The sequence below is a fragment of the Neovison vison genome, chromosome 2 (assembly GCF_020171115.1).
Source record: "Neovison vison isolate M4711 chromosome 2, ASM_NN_V1, whole genome shotgun sequence".
Classification (NCBI taxonomy): domain Eukaryota; kingdom Metazoa; phylum Chordata; class Mammalia; order Carnivora; family Mustelidae; genus Neogale; species Neogale vison.
The window spans coordinates 148679750-148707562 of NC_058092.1; the positions used below are offsets into that span (position 1 = coordinate 148679750).

The window sequence follows — 27813 nt, forward strand, 5'->3', positions numbered from 1 at the left end:
TTCACTATAAATTTTAATCCAGGATAAAAAATGTTCCCTAAAGACACAATTGAACATCTTGTATTAGAAAATAAAATAAAATGATCAAATTCAATTTTGTAAATACTTCTATGGCACAAAGAGATTTCCCTCAGATCCAGCCTTGTAATTGTTTTGTCTGCTTTCTGAAAACCACACCATAATAGCAAATTGTATAAAGAATACAAGTAAAGCTTGTTAAAATGATTGTCACAGATGTATTGTTTCCTAATACAAAGAACATGGAGTTCATTTACTCACTGAGTTCATTTTATTCAATAATAAATTCCCTTATGTAGAATGAATTATAATATGACACGCTTGTCATGAAATAATCAGTGAACTCATCAATACTTAGGACACGGACAAACTTCTATTTTAATTACATCAACATAGTTATTTCTTAAGTTCTGGCATTATCAATGTAAGAAAAAGCACTTTTTCTCGAGGCAGAGCAAATTAACAGCACTGATTTGAAGTATGGCAAATCTAATAGTTATCAGCATTGCTTTCAGAATTCTGAGGCATTTGAGTGAAAAAACTATAGCCTTAAATAAAAAGGGTTATTGTCCTTTTTTCAGAAGAGTAACAAGTTCTGAGAGTTTCTTGATATTACATATAATAGGAAGAACTAAACTTTCTTCAAATGTTTTAAGGTTGAAATTACATTTATTTAGGTTTTTTGCCTCATTGAATGAACTTTCAAAAGTATTTAACTGATAAAACCTAAAATTTGGTAGAAATTATGAATTTTTAAAAGATAATCTTCAAAATACAGGCCTTCACATAAAACAAGAAAAAGGCATCAAAAATTCATTTTTACCCCTTGTTAATACCTAGCAGTTCATGCCTGGCTTTCCAAAGTAACAAATGTGTGAATAATTAAAATAGAAGTTTCCATATTCAAAGGATGGGCCTCTTCCCCTTTTAAAACTGATCAGGCTTTCATGTGCTAAAAATGCTGAAAATCACACACATCCAAACACAGTTTCCTCCCAGAGGAACACACATTTCTAAGGTCTCATACCCCTGAAGATACAGGATATGGGGAACATAGATGTTCCCTTCTCTCCATGTGACACTAACTATTCCTCTATGTCTGTATTTCAGGTTCCCTTCAAGAGATTATCAGAATTTTAAAAAGGGAAGATTTCATCTTATAATAAAATCAGACACAATGCAGGTAAATACTACCAAGAGAATTACAGACTGATTGGCAAATCACCTAAAACAATTTAGGCTTTTTACTTACAACCCCCTTTTAAAAGTTGTCATTTGACAATAGCTTCAATCTGTAAGAGCCGGTAAAAAAAAATAAAATGAGGTGCCATGTTATATTAATTAAGGTATTCCAGGATAAAAGAAAGTAAAAAACCTGAAGATAATTTCAGTGTATTTAGAAAGTCACAATTATTAAAACTCTGAATAGAAAGGTATTGAGAACAGGTACATCTCAAAACAATATTTTCCCCACCTTGGAAAAAATAGGCGTATTTTAAATAACCTGAAGTATGATTTACAGATCAGATACCATCCCTAAGTTTTTTTTCCTGCAACGATGTTTTGCTCTAAAGTCTCTCATGTTCACGTTATCGATCATTGCTCCTTTATGCTGGAACAAGCCTCTGTTTGTTCATTAATTTTCGGTATATCCCATCTGGTTTTGCAAGCAGTTCCTCATGCTTCCCGCATTCTGTAATCTTTCCTTGGTCAAGAACAGCCACCATGTTGGCATTCTTAATGGTGGACAAACGGTGGGCAATGATTAACACTGTTCTTCCTGCCATGAGCCGGTCGAGAGCTTCTTGCACCAGGTGCTCATTTTCAGCATCCAGGGCACTTCCAACCAGAAACGGTGTGAGAAAGCAAAGACGTCAGTCCACGCACACTACGCGCTCACGAGCCTCCTATCACACACGCAGTTGCCCCAGACATTTTCACTGCGATCAGAATTACAACGGCTCCTGTCCATACACGTCTACGATCTATTTTTTATATTCCAAAACTATTATGGCAAGGAAACCTGGGACCCTTGATTTCCACTGACCTGCTGTCACAGAAGTAGAAAGCGCTGGGTATGGCTGCTGCTGAGCATGATGGGGGCTCATCACAAACATGATTGAACTGAAACTAGAACCTTCCACGCTGACTGGGCCTGTCCACTGCCTCCCAGCTGTCACTGTGCAGCCAGACCCGGTCACTTTCACATGGAAGGGGGGAAAACAGCATTTTCAGCTGTATCACTTAGAAGCACAGAATAGTAAGTTTTGGGTATGGGAAGAATTGGACTGTACAATCACACATAGTACTAAGATATGCTTACCTGGTTGCTTCATCGAGGAGAAGAATTTTGGGATTCTGAAAAAAGAAAAGCATTATTTTTAATTGTTAATATGTTTTTCATGTTGTTTTCTTCTGAAAGGGAACACAATTATATTATAAAAACACACATTCTCGGGGCGCGTGGGTGGCTCAGTGGGTTAAGCCTCTCTGCCTTTGGCTCAGGTCATGATCCCAGGGTCCTGGGATCGAGCCCAGCATGGCGGGGGGGGGGGTCTCTGCTCAGCAAGGATCCTGCTTCTGCCTCTCTCTCTCTGCCTGCCTCTCTGCCTACTTGTGATCTCTGTCTGTCAAATCAATAAAATCTTTTAAAAAAATCACACACACACACACACACTCTCAAGGTGCTTGGGTGGCTGAGTGGGTTAAGCCTCTGCCTTCGGCTTAGGTCATGATCTCAGGGTCCTGGGATCGAGCCCCGCATCAGGCTCTCTGCTCAGTGGGAAGCCTGCTTCCCCCTCTCTCTCTGCCTGCTGCTCTGCCTCCTTGTGATCTCTCTCTCTTTCTCTCTGTCAAATAGATAAATAAATAATAAAATCTTAAAACACACACACACACACACACACACACACACACACACTCTCAGTAATAAAAAGAAATGAATTACTCATACACAAAACAGCATAGATGAACCTTGAAAACATTCTGCAAGAGAAAGAAGCCAGACACAAAGGGCCCCACAGTACAGGACTCCATCTGTAGGAAATGTCCAGAACAGGCACGTTACAGAGACAGAGTAGCGAAGTGTTCACCTGGGGCTGAGGTCAACAGAGAAATAAGAGGAGGCCAGGTGTGACTGGTGAAGAATCGAGTGTCTCTTGTTAGATGTTCTCCACGTTAGATGTTCTAACATCAATCAGGGTGACAGATGCACAACTCAGAACACACTGAACCCCACTGAACCTGCTTTAAACGGGAGCACTGTATAGGATGTAAGTTACATCACAATAAAGCTGCTCTGGGAAAGAAAAGCACAGACTCCTAGGTGTGTGAGATAAGCCCACGCACGGAAGAGTTAGAGGGGACGCTGAGCTGCCGTCGTGGGTGTCACTGGGCTGGACGTTGTTTACAGTGCCGTTTTACCCTGCTGGCCAGTCACCCAGAGGTGTGAGGTGGGATCTAAAGGAGTGAGACAGAGTCTAGACACTCAAGGTCCTGCTTGTAGTTTAGTTAGGAGCATCACATAAGACTGAGAAGACGTAAGAGTCAGCTGATGTCTCGAACACATTAAATTCTAGGTGTGTCTACGCAAGAAATGAAAACAGACGTCCCCACAGACACCTGTCGCTACTTGCTCACAGAAGCACTGTTCACAACAGCCCCAGCCTGGAAATTTTCACCCATCCAAGTGTTCACCACTGGTGAATGGATAATTGAGTCGTGCTTTGCCCCCACAACGGGAGATATAGGACAGACATGAACAGACCTCAAACACATGATACTCATGGGGTGGTTAAGCCTCCAGATCTTGATTTCAGCTCAGGTCACGATCTCAAGGTTGTGAGATTGTGCCCTGCGGCAGGCTCCACACTGGGAGTGAAGCCTACTTAAGATTCTTTCTCTCCCACTCCCTCTGCCCCTCCCCGCCTTGAAAAAACAAACAAACATTATACTAGTAAAATAGGCGAGATGCAAAGGCCACTTCTTGTCAGACTGCATTTATCTGAGATGTCCAGAAAGGCAAATCAGGACAGAGGGAAAGTACATTGGAAGCAGCCTGGGACTAGAGGTGGGAGGGGGGAAGGATTGCAGGTAGGTACCAGGGATCTATCTGGGGTGACAGAAATGTTCCAAAACTGGACTCTGTGACGGTTGAGCAACTGTACACTAACTAAAAATCACTGAAGGGTACACTTAAAACTGGTGAATTTTATGGTATGCTTCAGTAATGCTGTTTCTTTTCTTTTTAAATATCACCTATAAATCTGAGGAGGGTATTTATATAACAAAGCAGAAGGCTATCATGTCCTTAAAAACCACAATGGCTGGGGTCTTCAGCTAAAATGGCCTTCCTCTCCTCTTGGGAGTCTTGTGGAAGTACTTCCAGTCTATTCTAAGTATAGCAATTGACTATAGATTATACAATGAATCATACTTGTATTGTTTTAATATTTTTATAGAATCACTGCTTTGCTTGTTAGACCACATACTTTTTCACAGAGGTCCATGTGTTAAACTTCTCTCCCTCCAACAACCCCAGCACAGTACTGGGCCCCTAACACCCAAGAAATACTTGTTAAATTTGAACAACATACACTGAGTGTAACTCCCAACTCATCTTTCATGGGAACTACCAACCGTATACCTACCCTCCCCCTCCAAAACAAAAGGAAGAAGCATAGTAAATTACAAATTATAAGGTCCCTAATTAAAAATGATAATAAAAAAAAATCTGGCCAAGTGGCGTCAAGCTTACCTTAAGCAGAGCACGGGCAATCGCAATCCGTTGTTTTTGCCCACCTGACAATGACAATATATATATTTTTTAAACTTGAAAGACTTAACAAAAATTCCTGGTAATAGGTTTTTCTGATAAGCTAAGTGGCGATTTGAAGGCAGCTTCTTCCGGTTAGTCACAGCTGAGATAGACAGTATTACAAAAGCCTTTTTTAAAAAATTTATTGTCTCCTCATCAACCTCAAAAGTAATAACAACAATTATCACAGCTAACATTTATTGAGGAATTCCTATGTACCAGGCTAAAAGCACTACAATGTTATCTCACTCAACCTTAAAAAAGAGTCCTATGAAGTACATCCTGTAATTATTCCCTTTACACAGATGAAGAACCAAGGGCACCAAATAACCCATCCTGGGTGTCACAGTTGGTAAGTGGCAGAGTCAAAGTCTGAGTAAGCCACTCTGATCCACCCTTTTAGAACTCAAATTCTACTAAAAACAACAGAAGAAACTGGGGGGTGGGGGATAGGAGTGGGTAAATGCAGATGGGACAGAGGCAGGCAGAACATCTCTGAGAATTCCTTTCCTCATCTGCACCTCACACCACCCTCTCTCCTTTCCTCCGGGGAACGGGACCCTCAAGTTACAACTGTAACTTACAAATAGTACTCGAGACTCCTCCCGACTTACTTCATTTTAGAAAACTCACTACATTTTTGGTGATGGAAACAGTCCTTTCTGGTTGATTTTATTGGATGAAATACTTATTAATAGTAACTGCTGGACATTACATGACTTCATCTAAAGAAGCTCATAAATGATGAACCGAAATCCAATTACATCTGAAATGTGTGGTGCGCCTAAAAGCTTCCTCAAATAGGCAGCCCCATGCTCACAAGGGAACCAGGGAAATCCTTTTTTTTTTTTTTTTTGAACCTCTGAAGTTGGTGAGGGTGTCGGAGTGCTGTGAGGTGGGCTGGCTGAGCAGTCAGCGGAGGGTTTGGGGTCAGCTCTGAGAAATCCTCAGTGCCAAGTGGTGCACTGGGCATCTGTCACTAGATGTCCTTTCTTCCAACCAGAAAGTGACTAAGCAAAGGTTGAAACCTTTGGTTATTTCACTCTGAAACGGGAGCTTGAGAGTTCTGGTAGAGGGAAGACCGTGCGGAACCTGTTCCAAGGGAGGAGGTGACATGCTTGTTGGACAAAGTGAGGTAGCTCTCGGCCCAACCCCCTGAGACTCAATAATGTCACCACAAGCAGCTGAAACTGGTTTTCTACCCAAGGATGTGTTTGAGAGATGCCAGAGCAGTGCCTTTGTACAAAGCAGTGTGTGATTCTACTGCTGCAATCTTGCAAATCTATCCAAAACATTTCTTCATCCACTGCCTATTGTTTAAAAAATCATACACAATTGGGCGCCTGGGTGGCTCAGTGGGTTAAGCCGCTGCCTTCGGCTCAGGTCATGATCTCAGGGTCCTGGGATCGAGGCCCGCATCAGGCTCTCTGCTCAGCAGGGAGCCTGCTTCCTCCTCTCTCTCTGCCTGCCTCTCTGCCTGCTTGTGATCTCTCTCTGTCAAATAAATAAATAAAATCTTTAAAAAAAAAATCATACACAATAAAAACATGCCTGTATTAAATTTTTTGTGGTCTAACCTGAAACAAAAAGTTTTGTCCAACCTGGCAACCTTCATTCTGACACAGAGGCATCTGTCTTCTGCTCAGATACTCCAGTGACAGAGAGCTCATCGCATGGAAGGGAGCACATAGCAATAATTGTAACTAAGAAATTATCTGGGCTTACCCCCAGATTTCTTTCCCTTTAAGTCTACTCATTGGTCTTACTTCTGTATTCTAAAGCAAACAGAATACAAGTTTTTTCTTTCCCGCCTAAAAATACGGTACCCAGAATGCACTGCGCTGCGACGTGCTCTAACATCCCAGGGAAGAGAGACTGAGCCTTGGCCATGAGTCCTGCCCGCTGTGCCGAGGGCCAGGTCCCAACCACTACCTATTTGTATGTAAACCTAAGAGTGGTTTCCGCATTCTTAAAGGGTTGTTTAAAAAAAAATCAACAAAGGACATGTAACAGAAACCACCTGTGGCTCATAAAATCTCAAATATTTATTCTCTGGCCCTTTACAGGAGAGTCTGGGGACCCCTGGTTTAACATGTAAAGCACAACATGGGGAACAGAGAGCTCTTCGGTTTCAGTTCTGCTCCGGCTCACAGACCCTGCCCCCCTGAACACATCAGCCTGCCACCTGTACCTCTCTTAATTTTGGCCATTTTCAAGGATCTCAAGCTGAAAGGACCTTTTTTTCCTCAGATGAGAGAAAATCTCATCTTATACTCAGTGGGACACTCTGTGGGAACTTGGGAACACCTTTCGGGTAGAAAGTGAAGGAAACTGGGGAGCTTTCAGCATATAAAAAAGATTTTTAGAAAGTAGAAAAGCTAATCTCTTAAACTCTAAGGACAAAAGCCTAATTAGAAATTAATAGTGATGTATGAAATACTGCAGAGTTCTCTGGAGCAGAGAGTTTTGGGGGCCAAACAGTAACAAAAGGGTACCTGAAAGGAGAACGCCCTTTTCTCCGACCACAGTGTTGAATCCTTGGGGGAAGTCTCGGATGAAAGCACCTGCGTTAGCTACATCAGCCACTCTTTCTATCTGCTCCGCCGTCACTGAGGAGGGGTCGTCTGCACCGTAAGCAATGTTCTCAGCAATAGAGCAAGAAAACAAAATTGGTTCCTGCAAATTGGAAACAAAGCATATTTGCTGCAAATTCCAAAACAGACTTCAAACATATCTAGGAAACGCAGTGAAGCTTAATATAGTCCTTACCTCGAAAAACTATTAAATTGCTCTCAAGGAATACACAGTCAGCTGCTGAATAACACAAATGTTAGGGGTGCTGACCCCCATGCCGTCGAAAATCTGAGTATAACTTTTGAATTCCCCCAAAACTTAACCACTAATAGCCTACTGTTGACTGGAAGCCTTACTGATAACATAAACAGTGGATTAACACGTATCTTGTGTGTTACACACATATTCTATATGGTATTCCTGCAATAAAGTAAGCTAGAGAAAAGAAGACATTATTAAGAAATCCTAAGGAAGGGCACCTGGGTGGCTCAGTGGGTCAAAGTCTCTGCCTTCGGCTCGGGTCATGATCCCAGGGTCCTGGGATTGAGCCCCGCATCGGGCTCTCTGCTCTGCATGGAGCCTGCTTCCCCCTCTCTCTGCCTGCCTCTCTGCCTACTTGTGATCTCTGTCTGTCAAATAAATAAATAAAATCTTCAAAAAAAAATCCTAAGGAAGAGAAAATACATTTATGGTACTGTACTATTAAAAAAACCATGCATAAGGGGTCCCATGTTGTTCAAATCCATGTTGTTGAAGTGTCAACTTTACACTCTTCGTTTAAAGATTATTTACTTATTTATTTGAGACAGATAGAGCAAGAGAGTATGCACACGCGCACATGCGCAGGAGTGGGGCAGGGAGCAAGGAGCAGAGGGACAAGGAGAGGGATAAGCAGACTCCACACTGAGCCCGGAGCCCGACAGGCTCAATCCCAATACTGGAGCTGGAACCAAGAGTCAGACGCCAACCAACTGGGCCAGCCAGGAGCCCAGCTGCATACTATTTTGATTCTACTTCCTCGTTCCCCATAAATCCACCCAGCTGACTTCTAAAAAATTCATGTTCTTCCATGAACAGAATTGATTTCATCGAGATACTGCAGGAAATGAGATCCCATGGCAGGTGCCTGGCCACCAGCAGATACTTCATAAATGTAAGCTCCTGCCCTTGGGAATTGTCAGGTATGGAAGATGCCGGCTCCATCTGTATTTTCCAGCTGTGGGCTTCCCACTAAGGATCGAGGGGGGAATCCCCATCTCTCTTCATTACTTTTTGAAATATACCCAAACCAGGTGGGAGCAGGACATTTTAACAGAACCCTGTGGAATGGTCCTAAAACAGCAAATAAGCCTCCAGCTTCTTTTCTCCATCCCTAAACAATATGCCCTGCTGCTATCCTTATACTGCCAAGCCACACCATCACTGCCCGTCCTGCTCCGTAGCCGGTGGAGTGGGGTGAGGGGAAGTTCATTAGAGGGAGAGGCTCAGAAATGAGGGAAGCCTCAGGTCCGCCTGTGGTACACATAGCCTGATAATAAAGTATCAGCAGCTGTGTCAGAACTTCCCTGCACCAAATGGTCTCATGAAAACAGCCTCATTAAAGTGACCATATCACACAGACATTCTGCCTTGAAACCAGCAACCTCTCTGCAAGGAGACCCTGGCTCTTGCCATCATCTTTGCTTGCTTATTCCCGAAACCCATCATGTAAAACAGCAGACACTGCCAGTGATGAGAATAGGAATTATGGAAGAGTCCGTAAAAGCTAGAAAGTTCTAGGGACGCCTGGGTGGCTCAGTTCATTGAGCGGCTGCCTTCAGCTCAGGTCATGATCCTAGCGTCCTGGGATGGAGTCCCACATCGGGCCCCTTGTTCCGTAGGGAGCCTGCTTCTCCCTCTGCCACTCTGTCTGCCTGTATGCTCATGCTCTCTCTCTCTCTCTGACAAAATAAATAAATAAATAAATAAAATCTTAAAAAAAAAAAAAAAAGCTAGAAAGTTCTATCACTTCCGCCCATCCTCTCTGAACCACCTGCATTACAAGGCTATACTAGTCCCCGGCTTTGGATAAAAAGTTGGTTTCAACTGGTTCAAGTCTTTAAGGTGGTCAAGACAGAGCACTATTTACAAACCTAAAAAACATGCCAGGGCAGATTAGTTTAACCTATCTGGATAACATCAATTCCTCCTTCTCTTTTGAGAGGTTCAAGTCTAAAGAAAACATAAATAATAAAAGCAAACTTAAAAGACAGTGTAACAAAAATGGAACCTCTCTTCTTACCTGACTCACTGTCCCAATCTTGGATCTCAGCCAGACTGGATTTAGCTGACGGATATCATGGCCATCAAGACTGATAGTTCCTTGGAGAGAGGAGAGGAAAGTCATGGAGTGTCACGGGGCCAACAACTAATGTAAACACTGAAAGGATCTGGTGGAAAATTTCCACATTCAGTTCTTTTAAAGATGAAAAGTATGTTCAAAATATCCAGAAAGAATCTAAACTCAACACATTTCACAGAATTTCCCTGTCTACTGTCTCCCTGCAGTGGTTAGCTGACTAGGCCACTGCTAGTTCATCCATCCAACTCGCCTCACAGCAGTGACTGACTTCCTTTCTGGATTGATTCAGGGCTCCCCCAGAAGATTCTAACTCTGGAGCTTCCTGACCACGTCGGCATCAGCAACCACTTTGAAGGTCTGGTTCTGTGGTGACGTTTTGAAGAGGTGTCCTGGAAACTCAACCCTGGCAGTGATTTTTTTTTTTTTAGCTCTTTTATTACTCCTTAAAATAGCCCTTCCTGCATAAATACGGTCAGAGGAGAATCATCCACAACCACAAATCTGATATCAGAGCAGAGCTTTTCAATAATCAGATGTGACTCTGTGACCCTAGCTAACAGAATTAATTCTACACCACGGAGGGAACTCAATAATGTTTGGGGATGGCAATGATGGTGACTAAAACACACTTTCTCTGTCTGTGGTGTGGAATTACACCAGCCAGCTGTAAACTTTCATAAACTAGCAAAAACCTGAGGTCTTTGACTTAAATAGTACAAGTATTCTATAGACTATGCAAGGCTGGAATTTACATGTAGTTTCTTTTCTCCTTGACTTGTTCATCATGATAAAGAAACTAGGGGCTTCATATTTCTGACTTGTTTGCATTCACCTGACTAGGATTTTTCTAAATTCAGAATTTTATAGCAAGGAGAGTGAATCAAAACAGGGATTCCAGAGGCAACAGTACAGTTAACACCTATTTTAACACAGTTGGTGATCCTGTGGGTCGGGATCTGCAAGTCGAATACTTATCTGGCACATGACCATGGTCTTAACCAAATGGCACAGATACAAAGATCATAAGACAGATTAATTTTAAATGAGTGATATGATTTTTACTAAGAGCTGTCTTCTTGCTGAGAAACATCACTGTTTTCTCAGTTCCAAATCAAACCCACTAATACGGACTATCTACTCCAAGCTCAGCTATGAAGAAGGATACAAACTTTATGTGCAGTGAGGGATGTTGGACATTTCACAATATACACTCACTGAATCATGCTGCACACCTGGAACTAATAACGTTATACACCAATTACGTCGTAATTAACAAAGGATATAAAGAAATAAAAGAACATGTTCTCTGCTCTAAAGATGATATAATCCAGTTAAAAATAAAAACCAGAATAAGAAAAATCCATTACGAAAATCCGTACTACCTCAAAATAGTTTCCATAATGCAGTCACACAGAAGGGACCCCCAGGTGCCAAGTCACCTGTCAGCACGCTAGCCACAGGGCAAGTTTGCGGGCAGATGCAGCCTGAAGGCTTCCAGAGAAGCTCTACAAGCTGAACGGCCAGCACAGAGTGGTACTTAATCCTCGGTGCTGCTCAGCCCCATGGGGAGCACCTTGTTGGAGCTGTGAAGCAGCCTTGCCCATCCTCTCCCAGGAGGGGAGATGAGGAGGTAGAATTCAGGAAGTCACTCGGGACTTGAGGAGGTCAGACAGGAACCATACACACTGCCTGCCAGGCCTTTTGTGTCTTCTTAAAAGGGACACCTTATGTAAGGGACTTCTTTCTGGGAACCAGTCCTCTGGGATTTCACAACTCTCGCACTACAGGTCTTTGCACAATTTCGTCCTCCCCCAGAACACAGGAGTACAAGGGCTCTGGAGGATCCTGCCACCTAGCATGGGACGAAGCACTCACCAGAAACGGGGTCATACAACCTCAGCAGAAGGGACACCACTGTTGATTTGCCAGAACCACTTGGGCCAACCAGCGCCGTGACCGATGCGGATGGGATGGAGAGGCTGAAATCCTGGAATATGGGCACCTCCGGGCGAGCTGGATAGCTGAAGTGCACATTCCTAAACTCCAAAGTGCCCTGGAAGCTCTCCTGGTTTAAAATGACCCCTTCTGCAATGGGACGGAATAAGAGTCACTTCACAGGAAGATCAGACCACAGCAGATCTCCGGCCTCCCACTGGTCAGACCACACACAGATGGCGCCGGCGGCAGGAGGAGGCCTTGAGCCTGCTCTGCACCCACTCTGTACAAGGCACGATGCGCATGCACTCGTCTGATTCTCACAGCCTTGAGTGGCACAGATGACAGGACACTGCCTCTCCAAGACAAGCACCTGCCCAAGCTGACTGGTGGTGGAGCGAGCTTTCACCTGGGGTGCAGTCTGGTTTCAAAGCCCATTGCCTTTCCTCTGTGCCACTGCCTCTGGAGCTCCCCAGGTCCAGAGTTCATCTTATCTACTCTAAATAAATATTCAAGACAAGGACAGTAAATTGGGTAGGCCTTGCACAAGAGCTGCAGAGCCTGGTACCACCTTGCTAATGACTTGGGAAAAGCTGTTCAGCCCCTTTCAGCTGCATTTATTTCCTCTAGCCCATCACACTGGAGAATACCGGGATTTCAACTCATGATCTGGGGCTAAGCAACAATGTCCTGGGAGTCCGTGATGAGGAACAGTTATGGCTCCGGGCCACACAGCCCCCCGAGAATGAGCTTCCAAGAAAGCAGCTGATATAGGAGATTGCTCTAGCCAATTAACACCAGCATCTCCTAGCCCACTACCCAAAGCCAAGAAATTCAGAGGCTTTTGTATGTGTGGTCTGTCTTCCTTTCCCCCCATCCTCCCCACTGCCCAAACATCAGAATCACTACAGAAGACCAATCTGTTGGACTGGCCAGGGCCTTTCCTATTTGCAACCCGGGGTGGCACTCGCTTCCTTCCTGCTATTGGTGGTAATGAATCACCTGCAGGGACGGCACACCACGCGGTCAGCCCCCATGCTTCCAGGGCCATCCTCTGCCCAGCTGCAGTGCCCACCACCTTCCTTCCTCTCTCACTGCCTGCCCCTCTGATCACCCTTCTCTGCTGTGTGGCAGGGATGACATCCTTCCCATGCTCATCCTCTGCAGGCAGAACACAGCGGTGCTCTAACTGTCCAAAGCCACATTCGTTTAATCCCAACAAAGAACAAACTCATGAGAGACCCACCATTAAAAGGCAGCTCAGGCTCTCTCTCAAGAAGCTCCCAGAGGCGGCCCCCGGCACCCAGCCCTTTCATCAGCTCCGAGTAGAAAGAGCTCAGACCTGAGGACAAGAAGCAAACATATCCATCACCAATGCCAGGAAATGACCATCTGCTACCCCCAGCCCTTTGCAAATAATAAGTTGCTTTTAATATAAAATCTGTAAGCTTTCAAAAAAGGATTTGAGGCAACTACCATATTCAAATTCCCTGTGTCATACCCTTGTTTGCCCTCAGCTTATCTAATTTCACATAAAGACTAAATGTTGAATTGGGAATTTACAAATGCAGATAGCCATAGTAATCAACCACTGAATTAAAATCACAATGTCACAGAGAAAATCTACCTCGTCAAAAAACATACAATGTAAATAAAATATAACACTTACTTAAAAGGAATATAAAACATCTAAATATTCATTTTAAATTCCTATCCACAAAATCAACCCCCCCCTTTCAGTCACTCAACAAATAGAACTTTTACTAGGCTAAAAACTGAAAATCTGGAAATGTTAAATATTCCAACGATCTCTTTAAGGTCACCTTTGAACTATGAATTAATTAAGACTTAAAGCAAACAAACTCCAAGTACACTAAGCCATGTAAACTTCAAGAATGTACATTTGTAACACTTTTCCTCAATAAGGATGCTGCAAAAATGGTATTCGAATATTCTTACTAAGGTACTTTTGTGCATATATTTGTGGAAACTTGTGCAAAATACAGTGGATTAACTTCTTCAGGTTAAAAATGCACTGGGCATAAACAGAACCAAATAAACAGAGTCAACTAATCTTTGACAAGTGAGCAAAGGTAGTTCAATAAAGAAAGGGCAATCTTTAACAAATGGTGCTGGAACTACTGGAAATTCACATGCAAAAAAAAAAAAAAATCTAGACACAGACCTCACACCCTTCACAAAAATTACTCAAAGTGGACCATAGACTTAAATGTAATAAACAAAAACAAAAACAAAAACAAACTATAAAACTCTTAGAAGATAAGATAGGAGAAATCCTGAATGACTGTGGATTTGGTGATGACTTTGTAGATACCACACCAACACATGATCAATGAAAGAAAAACTGATAAATTAGACTTCATGAAAAGCAAAAACTTGAGCTCTCCAACAAAAATGAGAAGACAAGCCACAGAGTGGGAGAAATATTTGTCTAAAATGTACCTGCTAAAGGATGGATATCCACAATATAAGAACTCTTAAAACTCAACAATAAGAAAACCACCCAGTTAAAAAATGGGCAGAAGATCTGAACCCAAAGACCTCACTAAAGAAGAAATACAGATAATAAAAAAAGCGTATATAAACATAAAGATGCTCAACATCATATGTCGTCAAAGAAATGCAAATAAAACAACAGGGAGATACTCTGCACACCTAATAGCATGACGAAAACGCAAGCTGCCAACATGGTGAGGACGTGGAGCATCAGGAACCCTCACTCACTGCTGGCGGGAACGCATCACAGGACAGCCACTCTGGAAGGCGATTTGGCAGTTTCTTACACTAGACATACTCTCACCGTATGATCCAGCAACCTCACTCCTCTGTGTTTATCCAGAGAAGGAGAAAACTTACGTCCACATGAAAATCTGCCCATGGATATTTAAAGCATCTGTACTTACAATTGCCAAAACTTGGACGTAACCAAGATGCCCTTCAATATGTGGATGGACAGATATACTGTGGTCCATGTGACAATGAAATATTAGTCAGTGCTAAAAAGAAATGAGCTTTTGAGCCCTGAAATTGGCACGGAGGAACACTCGGTGCACTGTACTAATGAAAGATGCCAATCTGAGCTATGTGACATTCTGGAAAAGGCAAAACTATGGAGACAGTAAAAAGATCCATTGTGAAGGGTCAGGGGATGGGAGGAAGAGGCAGAGCACAGAGGATTTTTAGGACAGTGGAAGTATTCTGTGTGATGCTGTGATGATAGATACATGTTCAGACCCATATACAACACCAGTGAACATAATATAAACTGGACTTTGGGTGATAATGACGTGTCAGTGTTGGTTTGTCAATTATAACAAATGTAACACTCTGGGGGAGGGGAATGTTGATCGTGAGGGAGGCTGTGCTCGTGTAGAAGCAGGGAATATATGGGAACTCTCCCTACTTTCCCCTCAATCTTTTTGTGAACCTAACATTCCTCTAAAAAAAAAAATTCTATTAATGCAAAAAAGAAGAGAAGGAAGGAGTTGAAGGTAGTTCAACACAGTAGAGTTTAGACTCTGGAAACTAAAAACAACAAAACAAAATGGCCCTGGATAAACAGTTTGTGGTCTCTCCACACAATGGAGTGTTAGGGTCATGGAAAGTAATGAAGCACCAAGCCATGCTACAACGTGGGTGAACTCTGAAAACATTCTGCTCCATGACAGGAGCCAAACGTACAAGGCCACATAGTATAGAATTCCATTTGTACGAACTCAAGCAAACACATGAAGACCCAAAGCAAACTGTGGTTGCTAGAGGTTGAGGGAGGGAGGGATGAGGAAACAGACTGCTTAAGGAATGTGGGGTTTTCTTTTGAGATGACAAATATTTTTGGGAGCTAAGGTGAGGTGGGAGTTGCACAGTGCTGTGAATGTACAAAATACCATGGACCCGTAACTTTAAAATGTGTTGTTAAAATGAGTCAGAAACAAGGGTTCAGTAAGAACCCTATCAGGGTTCGGTAAGAAGATGTACGAGCATTCTCTGGTGCAAAACAAGCCCGCTTTTCAAGCAGCACTTCTCACCCTCTGTCGGCAAAGAATGCAAGAAGAATTTTCATTTTTCAGTATGTGGTTCTAAGCAGAAAACAACATCTAAAAATTCTTATTTATTTAATAAATAAAATCTAATTTCTTGTTTGCAGATTCATTATGCAATTATTCTGAACAGTGAGCGTCACAAAAACATTTAAAATCGAACTCAACTTCTTGAATGAAGTTCCTGTAGCCTTCTGTACCTGTCTGGGTTGTAACTGCGGGGAAACTGTGAGCTAAGAGACCCCGCCACATCTACCTGTACCTCTTCTCCCCGCTTCACCCCCACACGGCAGGTGTCATGCAAGATGGTGACCAGAGATGTGGGACAGCCTGCGGCTCCGAAAGCAAGTCACCCCTAAACCTTGAGCACAAAGCCTCAGCAGCAGCTTCTACTACAGGGGAGGTAACTGACTCCTGGCAGAGGGGAACCATGTGTCCAACCTACTTCTGTGCAAGACATAGCTGTGAACTTGTCAGGACAAAAAGTAAGGCAGTGAACACACCAAAACAGACGTGGTTTCTATCAGGCCACGTAGTTTGGAGAAAAGAGGGTGGGAAGAGCAGAGGGACTGAGAAAGATCAAGTCAGCTCGTGGCAGAAAACACGAAGACGAGGGGAGGCCGGGGAGGAAAGTGGACTGTGGTCAGAAACGCCACAGGGAGGGGACATGGTGGTGGATCAATCCACTCCGAGGCAGACCAGAAGACCTGAAAGAACGTGCCCGCCCAGGTGTGAGACCCTCCAGCCCAGCAGGCTCAACCCAGGGGTAGAGAGAAGGGCAACACCACATCACCAGGTGCTCCTGAGCTGACCCTCTCACCACCCCAAGCCACTCAGCACCCTGAATGGTCCTAATCAGGTTTTTCTTCAAGAGCAGCCAGCAGAACTGAAATGCTGTTCTCAGGGATCTCCGAAAATCTCGGTCCAGAAAACTTCGTCACTTGCCTGCAGATGTCTAAGGAAAGGCCTCTGCCTTCAAGCTCTGACAATAAAAATCTCAGGCTGAGGTGACACTGTGGGATACCAGACTTCCGATGACCAGACCTCGAGCTATTTATCTAACCTTTCCGTCTCAGCCTTCAAAGACAGGAAACAAAGAGCAGGAAATCACTTGGCCCTTGTTGGCTGGGCCTGTCAGAGAAGTACAGAAAAGAAAACCTCGCAGACTTCACACAGATTTGCCTCTGTGGACCTTGCTTCCCTTGAGGTGAGAATGGACAACAAAAGCTGAACTCAGAGATTCCTGACAAAAGCAAGCAACTCTGTTTCATGCACTTTCTAATTTACACTTTTTGACTGTTCAGCAATTTTGAACGGGGCGAACTTCATACAAAACTACCACTGCCACAGGACTGTGGGTTTGTGGACACACCTGCTCAGCACTGTCCTTTCTCCTCCCCACCTTCTAGGGCCAAAGCAAATACACAGTCTTAATACTCAAGTTGGAATACATGGCTCCAGTGTGACCCTGAGCTCGGTACGCTGTAAGAGGCCTCAGTTTCCCTGCCAAGGAGCTGCCCACCTACATGGGATCACAGTGATCTTTCTTCTTTCAAAGTCAAGTTGGACTAATGTTCTAGGAAATGTTTTTTCAGTTGGAACTTAACTGATGAGAGGTGATGTAATGGGAAAGTTAAATTTTTATTTCAGAAACAATAACCTGACTTTTAATCTATAATTCCCAAACCTATTTAGATTATATACCTCCAATGCTCACTCCAACCCAGAAAGCATACAGTAGGAAGGATGAGAGTTCACCCACGGTCATCTGGGCACTGCCCATCAGCAGCCCTCCTTTGTAGAGGACAGAAAGCACGATCAGGTTCCCGGAGAGCCCTGTCTGTCAAATGAAGAAAACAGAGACGTCAAGTGGGAACCAGAGACCTAAATTCTACAAGGATTAAAACGGCCTATAATTTCCTTTTTGCATTTAACTAATGCAACAAGATTTTTCCAAAGAGTAAATTTTAATCTGAATTTCTGAAATATTGCAGTGTTGAAGGAAACAATCTCATCAACATGAAAACCTAGAACCTAGGACACCCATCTGATTCCTGTTTTACTCAATCTATTCAGTTTGCAAAGGAAAAAACACCATGAAGAACTCCCTCCATAAGGGAGTAAAGTACACAGCTAATATGTGTGTTTATCTATTTTAATGTGACACCCCAAGCAAAGCTGGATAACAGACAGAGTCCCATCTGTCTGATCTGCCTTGAACGTTGTCAGGTGTGTGGTCTCTGGTCAATGCTGCCTTATCTGGGCCTCTCCTTCCTCTAAATCGTGACCATTACTGAATCACCTGAAGTTCTTCCCAATTTGAACACGCTATTGATTTCCCCTCATGGTGACTCTGGTTATTCCGCAGTGGGTCTCAAACTGCCTGCATCAGAAGGACCCAGAGGCCTGTCTCAAGCAGACTGCCGGCCCCCACCCCGGAGCCTCTGGTTCCTAGGTCTGGAGGGAAACTAAGAATCTGCATGTCCAGCCAGTTCCCAGGTGAAGCAGATGCAGGTGGCCTGGACCACACCAGGAAGCCTGATCCCACACTGTCTGGGCCTCATCATTCACTGCCTTTTTTCCATGTAGCGGTTTTCCTCTTTTTCCACAGAAACAGTTTATGAAGGCTCACACCTAGTCTTGAAGTGGAAGAGAATGATTTTCTATCCATGACGAAGTCACAGAATAACACCGTCTTTCAGTCATAACGTCCACCCTTCGCATTCTTTTCAAAATGATCTACTTACTGCTCCAAAGAAGAAAGCCCGAGCACACGCTTCTTTCCTTGCTAACTGCATCACGTGGTCCATTTTGCCAGCATATTTCTCTATTTCAGTCATTTCTTTCCCAAAAGCTCGAACAGTTCTTATATTTCCAATACGTTCCTCAGCTAGCTGGGAGAATAATAAACACATTTCAGGGAGAGGAAAGTCACATTTCAAGATTTCTACAGGCAAGTTAAAGTAGGACCCTCATTTTTAAGACACTATCAGTAGAAAGCTGTTTAGGATACATGACTAAGTAAAAAACAGGCTACGAAGCAGAGTATATGAGCAACCCCATTTTTGCAAACAAATACCAATACCGTATATATGTAGACAGACAAACAGGAGGACTAACAGACACTGAAATATATTTTTATGCTGAGAAAAAAGATAAAAAGGATAGATTCTAAAATGTTAATAACATTCATTCTGAGAGATAGGGTTGTATGTGTTCTTTTCCCTCTTTATATTTTCAGGTTTTCAGTTACAAGCACACACAGTGTTTGTAACATGAAAATGTAAATTATTTTTAATTTTTAAAAAATACAATATTGGGGGCACCTGAGTGGCTCAGTGGGTTAAGCTGCTGCCTTCGGCTCAGGTCATGATCTCAGGGTCCTGGGATCGAGTCCCACATTGGGCTCTCTGCTTAGCAGGGAGCCTGCTTCCTCCTCTCTCTCTGCCTGCCTCTCTGCCTACTTGTGATCTCTCTCTGTCAGATAAATAAGTAAAATCTTAAAAAATAAATATATAATTAGCTTTTCCATCCTATAAAAACTGGTAAATGATAAAGACCTAAGGAGCTCACACAGTGTTCAGTCACGTGGGATCCACTCCAAAGTATGGGTGGTACTAGAGTTTAGAAGGCAGAGTATTTGACGTTTCTAGGATCTTGAGGGCTAACTGAAGAAAAGTAAGTAGGTTTTTGAAAATCCCAAGTACATCTCCGAGGGCATGCCCCCTAGTACCCCACTCTGAGTTCCTTCTGGCGGAGACCGCACAGGGGAGCAGCCTTTACCTGAGTGGCTTGTGCCAGGGAATCCTGCGTAAGTTTGGTTAGTTTCCGTAGATAACGTCCATAAATCACAGCAAGGATGGATACTGGAGGCCCCACACTCAAAACAAAAGTGGCCAGACTAGGTGAGACAAAAAACTGTCAAAAACAAAAGCCAAAGGTGTTCATTACACAGAGTAGCAAGACATTCTCATTACCTACATAAGAGAGAGAGAGAGAGAGAGAGAGTGTGTGTGTGTGTGTGTGTTTAAATTAATAGGCAGGTTTGAAGGCTGAAGGTGCTGTCTCAAAATTGTACATCCTGTTTGGGTGGAACTTTTCGGACATCTTCAATCTTCACAAAACTCCATGAAAATGCAGCATGCCACACAGGGGTAAGAAGGCAAAGCTGCTGAAGAAAGGACAGAAATATGTGACCCCCCCCCCAGTGCTGTACCATGGCCAATACAATGCTGCTGCACAGTAGACCACGCTGTTCAACCACAGAGGAGGGGCAGGCAGGCCAGGAGTCAAGGAAGGAGGCCCACACTGCTCGGTGCTGACCAGGCCCCACCAGGAATTCTGTATTTGAGCTTGGATCCCCTTGAAGGCACTGAACGACCGAGAGACATGCCTTGCTGAAATGACCAAGACGGCCAAGACACACAAAAACCCACATGGAATGAGAGACGGAAGAGGACTCCCCGCAGGCATTACAGCTAACAAGTGCAAGGAGAGCTGGAGCTGTTTCCACAGCTCAAAGGAACAACATCTCAGCAGGGTGGATGTGGACTCGACAGAAGGAGTTTCTAACTGTTGGAGCTGCTCAGGGAGGAAGTAATCAACTTCCATAGAAATAACACAGTGGGTCCTATCAACCCTGCAATTTGGTGACTAGATTTTAAATGGCACTAGCATCTTTTCAACAAATTGTTAAAAACTGTCAAATCTCATTTGCATGGAAAATAGAATAATCAGCATAAGTCTTTGTTAAAAAGCTGAGGAAAGGGGGTGCCTGGGTAGCTCAGTCTTTAGCCGTCTGCCTTCGGCTCAGGTTATGATCCCAGGGTCCTGGGATCGATCCCTGCATTGGGCTCCCTGCTCAGTGAGGAGCCTACTTCTCTCTCTCCCATTCCCCCTGCTTGTGTTCCCTCTCTCACTATGTCTCTCTCTGTCAAATTAATAAATAAATTTAAAAATCTTTAAAAAAAAAAAAAAAGCTGAGGAAAAGTTGCACACTGAAACGCACAGTAACAGATGGACCAACCAATCATTCATTCATTTACTCGTTTGACAGCTCATTAACCCAATGCCTACATGTAGTACACGCCATTCCAGGCACCTGTTAGATAACTGACCCATGAGGAGTTTTGTCCAAGGGGAGAGCCAGAGAGCTAATGGGTAAAAGAGGGACAGAGAGGACTATTTCAGGTGTAATAGGGTCTTGGACGAGCAAGTGCACAAAGGCCCTGAAGCAGGAATTAGCTTGGGACCTTCAGTTTGTGGAATGACCACCCACCCCGGCCCCGAGCAAGCAAGTCATACAGTCCAGCAGGGCCCCAGGATGATGGCTGCCAGCAGGACACATGCAGGGGGAGTGACGCGATCATGGCAGGCCTGATGGTTCTGGGGCCTGACAAGGCAGCTCAAGAAAACCATCCACATGGGGTGTCCTCTGTGGTGGGGCAGGAACTACACAAGAACCCCTGGGGAGACTGTCTCAGAACCACCCCCTTCTCTGTGCTCTGGTTCCATGCTTGGTAGGAACTTTCTGAAGGTGCCCTGTCACTAAAAAGGGGTTTTGGAACAGCAGGAACACACATATTAATGCAGGAAGGAAGATACCATAATGAAAACTATTCAATCTACAGTATGGTATAGACACTATTAGGTTCTTGTGAGCAGGCTGATCCTAAGTCATCTCCAGGGAGCTTGTGAGAAATGAAGAATCCCTTTGTTCCGCCAGGGCTGCAGACCAGGTTCCAGGTGACGCCACCTCATGAGGCTCTTTATAGGCTGAATGTCTGTGTCCCCCCAAAATTCATATGTGGAAGCCTTGACCCCAGTGTGGCTGTATTTGGAGATGGTACGCCTAAGAAGGTAATTAAGGTGAAATGAGGTCAAGCATGGGGCCTTTTCAGGATCAGTGTCCTTAAAAGAAGAGACGCCAAAGCTACCCTCTCCACCCAAACACTGAGGAAAGGCCATGTGAGCACATGTCAAGGTGGCAGCCACCTAACAGGCCAAGAGAAGAGGCCTCACAATGAACTAGCCTTGCCAGTACCTTGCCCTTGGACTCCAACCTCTAGAACTATAAGAAATAAATCTGTCAGGGGACGCCTGGGTGGCTCACTTTGTTAAGCAGCTGCTTTCGGCTCAGGTCGCGATCCCAGGGTCCTGGGATCGAGTCCCACGTCTGGCTCCTGACTCAGCGGAGAGCCTGCTTCTCCCTCCCACTCTGCCTGCTGCTCTCCCTGCTTGTACTCTCCCTCTCTGTTAAATGAATAAATAAAACCTTAAAAAAAAAGAAAAAAGAAATAAATCTGTCAGTTAAGCCCCAGCTCTGTGGTACTTTGTTAGGGCAGCCTGAGCAGACTAAGGCTGCTCTGATTAGCCATCAGACTTACACTGAACTGTCTGAAACGGTTACAGAGGTTCCCCACTCTTCCCGAGCCCCAGAATTTTCGATATTTAGAAATGCTGCTTTCTTGTGGGACAGGTCCTCTTCCAGAGCTTGGCTTCTCTCTTCGCTGGGAAAACACAGGATTTCAAAGCAGCTTTCCATTCCATAATCTGACCTTACCAGCTCAGCCTGCAACACTTCCTTCTGGTCTAGATTGACCGCTACGTGGAAGCAAAGAGGACATAAGTCCATGCTATTTCACTTGGGAGATGGGATGAATTATAGTCCTTGTTCTAAGGCTCTGGGACTGCCCTGCTTAAAATGACAGCATCACAGGGCTACTGAGCACTTCTGATGGAGCTAGTGTGACTGAGAAACTGAATTCTTAAGTTTATTTAGTTTTTTAGTTTTTTGTTTTTTTTAAATTTGACAGACAGATCACAAGTAGGCAGAGAGGCAGGCAGAGAGAGAGGAGAAGGAGGCAGGCTCCCTGCTGAGCAGAGAGCCCAAAGCGAGACTCGATTCCAGGACCCTGAGATCATGACCTGAGCCGAAGGCAGAGGTTTTAACCACTGAGCCACCCAGGCACCCCATTAAGTCTGTTCAGTTTTAATTAAAATTTAAACTTAAGGGGCGCCTGGGTGGCTCAGTGGGTTAAAGCCTCTGCCTTCGGCTCAGGTCATGATCCCAGAGTCCTGGAATCGAGCCCCACATTGGGCTCTCTGTTCAGCACAGAGCCTGCTTCCTCCTCTCTCTCTCTCTGCCTGCCTCTCTGCCTAGTTGTGATCTCTGTCAAATAAATAAATAAAAATCTTTTAAAAATAAATAAATAAATAAAAATTTTTAAAAAGGAATATTCTATTTCTGTTCAGTTACTGGTAAAGTTTTATGTACCTCTGGAAAACCTGGTACATCAATCTACTTTTTCAAAGGCAAATTCTATAAATCTAAATGCAGATGAAGTATCTCCAATGCAAATTTGGTATCTGGCTTGAGATGCTCCATAAGTATAAGAGACACATTGAATATTCAAATTTTAACATGGAAAAAAAAATACTAAATATCAGATTAATAATTTTTATAGAAATTACATGTTGAACTGATACTTTGTTTATATTGGGTTAAGTAAAATATATTATTGAAATTTATCTCACCTCATCTTTCTTTTTGCTTTTTAAAATGCGGCTATTAGAAAATTTACAATTACCTGTGTGGCTTGCATGACATTTCTACTGGCCAGCAGCACAGGTCTGAAGAGAAACATTGTTTTCAAGGGAGGCAAACAGACAGGACAGTGCTCAAGCCACCCAGTTAAGACAGGAAAGAGGTTGTAGGGTACAGAGAGCTCACCTCAGGGCCATACAGATCTACTTCTGTGCACAGAAGGATGGAATTCATCCTCCTCCTTACATGAAGAAGAGAGGAAATGATCCCTTGGTCTTGTCAAGATAACACTGTCTTCAAACCCCTCAGACTGTTTTTCAGAGTCCATAGTCTCTCATGGTTCACCTCCCCTTCCAATTTACCCAAATTCCCTACTCCTCTCTAACACCCCTTGTCCTCCATGCTATTTGTTATGCTCCACAAATAAGTGAAACCATATGATCATTGACTCTCTCTGCTTGACTTATTTCACTCAGGATAATCTCTTCCAGTCCCGTCCATGTTGCTACAAAAGTGGGAGGTTTGGGTACCAGGTGGTGGGTATTATAGAGGGCACGGCTTGCATGGAGCACTGGGTGTGGTGAAAAAATAATGAATACTGTTTTTCTGAAAATAAATAAATTGGAAAAAAAAGATTTTTTAAAAGAAAAAAAAGATTTTTAAAAGAAAAAAAATAATGAATAATGTTTTTCTGAAAATAAATAAATTGAAAAAAAAAAAAAAGATAACACTGTCTTTTCTGGGGGCAGGAGAGAATGTCCCTCACAATCTTCCCTCTAACCCACTGCCTGGCACTCAAAGGATTCCTTCCACCTGTTGCTTTTCTCTGCAACATTCTTTCACACATTTTTAGAAAACCCAGGCAATCATGTAATCTCTTCTAAATGTAACGGTCCACTCCCAGATCAGGGCAGGCCTGGAGAAATGAAGGCTGCAGGGGGCCACACAGGAAGGCCACCTCCACGTCCCTGCTGCCCTGTGCCAGCCCTCTTGGCTAAGTGGCTCACAGGGTGATGAAAAGAGCTCAATTTGAGCTCCCCTTATGACTGAGAGGCTTGGCACAGGCCAAAGCCCTGACTGGAAGGTACCACATGGGCCAGCCAACATACCATCATGCCAATGCCAACAGAAGCCTGGGCCCCCGCCCTGAGCCCATCTGAGAGGTTTTCGGTCACCGAACGCCCGAGGAGCGCGGTGTCTGAGGAAAGGCGGTTAATCAATTCTCCAGTGCGAGTCTTGTCAAAGAAAGCAACCTCTTGCCGCAGAACAGAGGAGAATAAGGAGGTTCTCAACCTATTCACAATGCGCTGACCTGCAAAAGCAAATAGGAAGGGCATCAGCTGGGGTGCAGCCCCCTCACAGGCAGCAGCCTGGCCCTGAGGTCCTCTTCTGGGCACTGCAGTCTCTGAGGCATGTCTGGGGCCCTGCATCCCCCCAGTGGGAAGGGACTCACCTGAGCACTGGCATACAGGCAGGTGTGCACTGGTCACAAGCACTGATTTCTCTCTTAGTAACCCCACACAGACTGTGGATGTGGAGGATAAAATACGGTATCTCCGAGAGATGTTTAAAAAGGAGTGTTCACCAATAAGCTGCAGCACATTAACTTCGCCCACGCTAATTTTGCTCCTTGTTGGCAATCCTTTTCTCTACTGAACTTTCAAAGAGTGAGCATGGGTTAATTATTTGCAGAGTATTTTATTAGCTAGATGATGAGAAGCGACTTAGAGTCGGGCATTCCAGGCTTTATGATTATGATGGCTGTCGCCCACCTGTTAGCAGCCAGGCGTTGTCATGGAATTGCTGTAAAAACTCATCGCCCCCCATGCCTGCTGAAGGGACAGCACAAACACGGAGCAGATGAGGTTTGCACAGGCCCCTGAAGGAGGCGCAGAACCCCAGCCTCCTGACCAGGGGCCACGTTTGCAAACCTCCCAGAGCACAGGCTACTTGCCTTATTTTGCTTCATGCACACGGAGAGTCAAGAAGAGAGTGTGTGACCTAAAACAATTCATAGCTCCAACAGGCTGCACATGGGGCTCCGTCCCCACTGAACGCGCTGGGAGGGAGAGAGGACCACACGGCTCGGGGCCCAGGAAGCTCGAGCCCCGGTAACCCCATGTGACCACACTAGAGTCCTCTGGAAGGCCTCGCTCGTGCAGGATGAGGGCTGTTTTACCTGAAGTCTGCATGAGGTAGACACGAACAGCGTTGGCAGCAGCACCGCACAGGAACACGCCGCTGAGCACCAGGCAGAGGTGGGTCAGGCTATGGCTGGAGTCCACAGTGGGGTCTGTGTAAATGACATCGATGATCTTTCCCAGGAAGAAGGGAGCAGACATGGTGATGACACTGGACACGGCCAGAAACCCAACTGCGGCTGGAAAAACACAAGCAGCTCTCAGGTCCGTGGGCGCTTCAGCAAGGAGCAGGGGGCCGACCTCACCACACTTCTCTCCCAGAGCCGCTGTTCAGAGCACGTGCTACTCTTGGGAGCTGGGAGTTTCCTTCCTTTTGTTCCTGGACCCTTGACTAAAGGCAAGAATCCGGCAGGTTCTAGGGATGGGACGAGCAGGGCAACTGTAGGGAGGGACGGATCATACCCAGGTACCCAGACTAAATGACTTTTGCTTTACGCAGGTCTGTCTGATCGTGTCTTCCTTGCCAGGAATAACCAAGAACTAACTATGAAAATCTGAAGATCCGTTCTGACCTCCCTCCCGGCCTCTTGATCTGGGTGTTCAGCTCAGGTGACATTTTTCCTGCATTCCTGCTATACTTTGTCATTCTCTGGCATCTAAATGTGTCTTTGCTTGAAGATCAAAACAATGCTGTTAAAGCTCTTGATTACATATACTATTTCTAAAGGCTATACAAAGTTTTGAAATAGTACACTGTAACTGGCATCCATGACACACATGATATGATCCTTAATCTTATTGCTTTGGAGAGTAAACTCCAGAATAGCAGCATGATATGAAAACAGATAATAACACAATTGTTCACACATATAAAAAACAGGGAAATAGAGTCTTAACAGAAAGGAAAATATTGAGAAACCCAACCAGGAACAACACATACCCCAGGCAAGTAAGTGCATTCATGACAAGAGGAATGCACATTTATCCTACAAAGATATACCAGTTTTCATCTATCGGATGGCAAGGATGAAAGAGTTTGAGAACACACTGCATTGGTGAAGCTGTGGTTGAAGCATTTACACTGTTAGTGGGTGTGCGAACTGGTCCAACTGCCATGGAGAATGATGATGTCATTCTGGTTAAAATGTGAATGTACACTCCCTTTGACCCAGCAATCCCACCCCTAAGACTGTAACGTATACACATACTCCCATATGTGTGCGCAAAACACGTACTTTCGAGAATGTTCATTACAGCATTACTTATACCAGCAAAAGACTCAAAGCAGGCGAACAACTGCCAGTGGGGAACAAGTTAATTAATTAAGGAGCATTGATTTTAAGCATATTACACGGTCATTCAGAAGAATGAGACAACTCTCCAGGTATTAACATCACCAAGATATACCTGTTAGGGAAAACAGCCTAAGACACAAATGTTAACATTTGCTCATTGGCTCTTAAGTTCATATACACACAGCACATCTCTGAGAGAGTAGTAAGAAACAGGTAACAGTAGTTCCTTCTTGAGAATGGGGTTGGGGCGGGCGCCTGGGTGGCTCAGTCATTAAGCCTCTGGCTTCGGCTAGGGTCATGATCCCAGGGTCCTGGGATCAAGCCCTGCATTGGGCTCCCTGCTCGGCCGGAAGCCTGCTTCTCCCTCTCCCACTCCCCCTGCTTGTGCTCCCTCTGTGTGTGTGTGTCTCTCTCTGTAAAATAAATAAATAAATCTATTTTTCTCTAAAGATTTAATTTATTTATTTGATAGAGAGAGAGAGATCACAAGTAGGCAGAGAGGCAGGCGGGTGTCGGGGGCGGGGGCAGGAAGCAGGCTCCCCGCTGAGCAGAGAGCTGGATGCGGGGCTTGATACCAGGACATTGAGATCATGACCTGAGCCGAAGGCAGTGGCTTAACCCACGGAGCCACCCAGGTGCCCCTAAATAAATAAATCTTTTTTAAAAAGATAAAGACTGGGCTTGGGGGCACCTGCGTGGCTCAGTCAGTTAAGCATCTGACTCTTGATTTCGGCTCAGGTCACGACCGCAGGGTGGTGAGATCGAGCTCCACATCAGGATCTGCACTCAGAGAGGAGTCTACTTTGTCCTTCTCTCCCTCTGCTTCTCTCCTGCTCCTTAAAATAAATAAATAAAATATTACAAAAAGAAAAAGATTGGGGTGTTTGGGGCAGGGTGCATGCCACTGCATCCCTTTTGAGTTTGGTCCTACCAGGAACTCAGCTAGTGCCACCACCACCAGATTCAATGGTGAGGCTCCTAGATGAATACGACGTGGACTAAGCCCTGGGAGATGGGAGCGCTCACACCCTGCAAACAGCAGTTGCTTCTCTTTGTGTTTTGCCTAATGCTAACACCGAAGTTAAA

At 44.4% G+C, this 27813-nt stretch overlaps 1 protein-coding gene across 2 annotated transcripts; it reads right to left on the bottom strand.

Annotated features, from left to right (window-relative positions):
- On the bottom strand, positions 1-27019 carry ABCB10 (ATP binding cassette subfamily B member 10). Of its 2 annotated transcripts, none has more exons than XM_044239287.1 (12): positions 25471-27015; positions 24401-24603; positions 19529-19663; positions 18493-18639; positions 17450-17585; positions 12931-13026; positions 11625-11834; positions 9690-9769; positions 7330-7510; positions 4775-4818; positions 2342-2376; positions 1-1857 (listed from the first exon to the last, which is right to left on the bottom strand). In XM_044239287.1, exons 1-12 carry the CDS (start codon positions 25631-25633, stop codon positions 1626-1628), a joined length of 1662 nt encoding a protein of 553 aa, XP_044095222.1. In that variant the 5' UTR covers positions 25634-27015; the 3' UTR covers positions 1-1625. The 2 variants fall into 2 exon arrangements, with proteins under 2 accessions (XP_044095222.1, XP_044095223.1); XM_044239288.1 differs by having other exon boundaries at positions 1765-2218; positions 25471-27019.
- Between the last annotated feature and the right edge of the window lie 794 nt (positions 27020-27813).

Coding starts and splice junctions, on each gene's coding strand:
- ABCB10 (XM_044239287.1), bottom strand. CDS start 25,633: ATGTCTGCTCCCTTCTTCCTGGGAAAGATCATCGATGTCATTTACACA. Junction 18,640..19,528: donor CCCTGGCACAAGCCACTCAG/GTAAAGGCTGCT, acceptor TTATTCTCCCAG/CTAGCTGAGGAACGTATTGG. Junction 9,770..11,624: donor GTTGTATGACCCCGTTTCTG/GTGAGTGCTTCG, acceptor CCTCTCTCCAAG/GAACTATCAGTCTTGATGGC.